This window comes from Trichinella spiralis (assembly GCF_000181795.1).
Source record: "Trichinella spiralis strain ISS 195 chromosome Unknown Scfld5823, whole genome shotgun sequence".
Taxonomy (NCBI): domain Eukaryota; kingdom Metazoa; phylum Nematoda; class Enoplea; order Trichinellida; family Trichinellidae; genus Trichinella; species Trichinella spiralis.
Genome location: NW_003532762.1, coordinates 1 through 1888, shown reverse-complemented (window position 1 = coordinate 1888; position 1888 = coordinate 1). Strand labels below are relative to the sequence as shown.

General features: G+C 48.8%; 1 protein-coding gene across 1 annotated transcript; it reads right to left on the bottom strand.

Annotated features, from left to right (window-relative positions):
• Positions 1-951: 951 nt before the first annotated feature.
• Positions 952-1254, bottom strand: Tsp_13721 (conserved hypothetical protein). The gene has a single exon (XM_003366545.1). The coding sequence runs from the start codon at positions 1252-1254 to the stop codon at positions 952-954; it is 303 nt and encodes a 100-aa protein (XP_003366593.1).
• Between the last annotated feature and the right edge of the window lie 634 nt (positions 1255-1888).

Below are 1888 nucleotides of genomic sequence, written 5' to 3'. Positions count from 1 at the left end.
GGCCGGCCAGGATTGTTTCCCACATCCGGGCACACGGTGATAGAGTGAACGTGTCCGTGCATACTCAGGGTGCATGCTGCGGTATTTGGCTAACAGTCCGGACGCTTTTCGATCGGAAAGCGACGCCGGCGATTGGTTGCCGTTCATTTTGATCGACTTGAACCACCTCGACCGGCTTCTGGTGCGCACCAGCTCGCCCAAAATGACCGTCCACGGTCGAATTGACCTTTGGCAACGTGTGGATTCGGTTTACGTTTTGAAAAATACCCAACAAGTGGTCAACTGGTCCAGTGAAGTCAGCTTTGTCGGCTTGAATGCCGGCGAATATACGGTCGAATTCCACGTACTGCACGACAACTGCGAACCACTGGGCCGGTGCCCTAGCCAGGCGGTGCCTTTTTTCTTGGACAGAGATTACGACGACAGTGAACAGCAGTCCGCTAGAAAGGCTGGCTTTTTGTCGCTGGCGTTTCTTTGTTGTACGTTGTCGTTGTTGATAATCTCGTTGGCATGGAGCCAGTATGTGATAGTGAAACGCGATCGAAGGCTGAGAAGAAGAGCCCAAGTGGAACAGCGCGAACCAGTGGTGCCGTTGCCGGTACGCTGCCGACCCAAGGTGCTGCTAATTTACTCCCACGACGATGAAGCGCACTGCCGTTGCGTCATGGCGCTCGCTCGTCTCCTGAATGAAGTTCTGAATTGTGAAGTGATGGTCGACGAGTGGGCGTTGCAGGATTCGTCAGTCAGTGCCGTGGATTGGATGGTCGATTGCTTGCAAAGAGCGGATACATTTTTGCTCGTTTTATCCAAAGGAATGATCCAGTCCACGTCATCTGGTTGTGGTGTTCGTCCTTGGGCAGAAATTGCGCCGCTGGGCTTCACTGCCGTTGTCCAACGAGCGGTCAGCGACCGTGAAACCAACCGGGCGCTTTATTTGTGCGCACGCTTCAGCTACACGCCCACCAGCTTGGTGCCGCCGTTCTTGTGCTGCTCGCCGTGGATCCAGTGTTGTTTGATTGACCAACTCGACTTGTTGGCGGTTCGTCTCCATCCAGCGTTGTTGCAGTTGTCCAATTGTCCACTGGTTGGTGAGCTGCGTTCGGCAATTGAATTTTGCTCGACCAATTCCAATACCGGCGGCTTCAATTCCGTCGACGATGGAACTGAGACCGGTGGGGAAAAGTTGATCAGCTCGTCGAAAGCAGTTTCATTTTCGGCATTGAGTTTGGCCGACCATGTCGATGATCTGGCCATTTTGGATCCGATGGAAGCGTTTGACAAGCATGCTCACAACTGTCACGTGTACCAGTTGCTTCCACCTGATGCTTCAAGTTGTTCGGTAATGCCAAATCAGCGTCCACTGTTGCCACCGGATCCTGGTGATTTCGACAGTGATTGATTTGTTTCCTATTCGTTCATTTCACAGAAGTAAAATAATATCTTTCGTACAAATCATTGTTCTGATATTCCATGTGGGAATTCCTACTAACCTCTGATATATTATTTCAATTTTTTTTTCTGAAGGTTTATACATTGTGGTTTTTTTTTAAAAAAAATTTGTTGGGATTTTTCTGTTTCCAATTCAAGAATTTTGCATCCGTCACATATGACACCTACACCACTTAAAATTTTGCTGCTGAATCACTATGACAAATTTTTAGTATGTTTGAATTTCTATTGTGAATAAGACTGTTGTAAACGTTAAAACAATATATTAGAACTGGCTAAAAGTGTCTCGACCGTGCAATCGCTCTCCGCGCTACCCGAGATATGTTGATCCAGAAATATGCGAATGACGACTTACCAGTGTGAATCTGGGCCTTCTACTTGGCGTCTACATCGACATGCGTGCACGATGCACCCTGCCGCTCCAGCTCACTATTTCAAC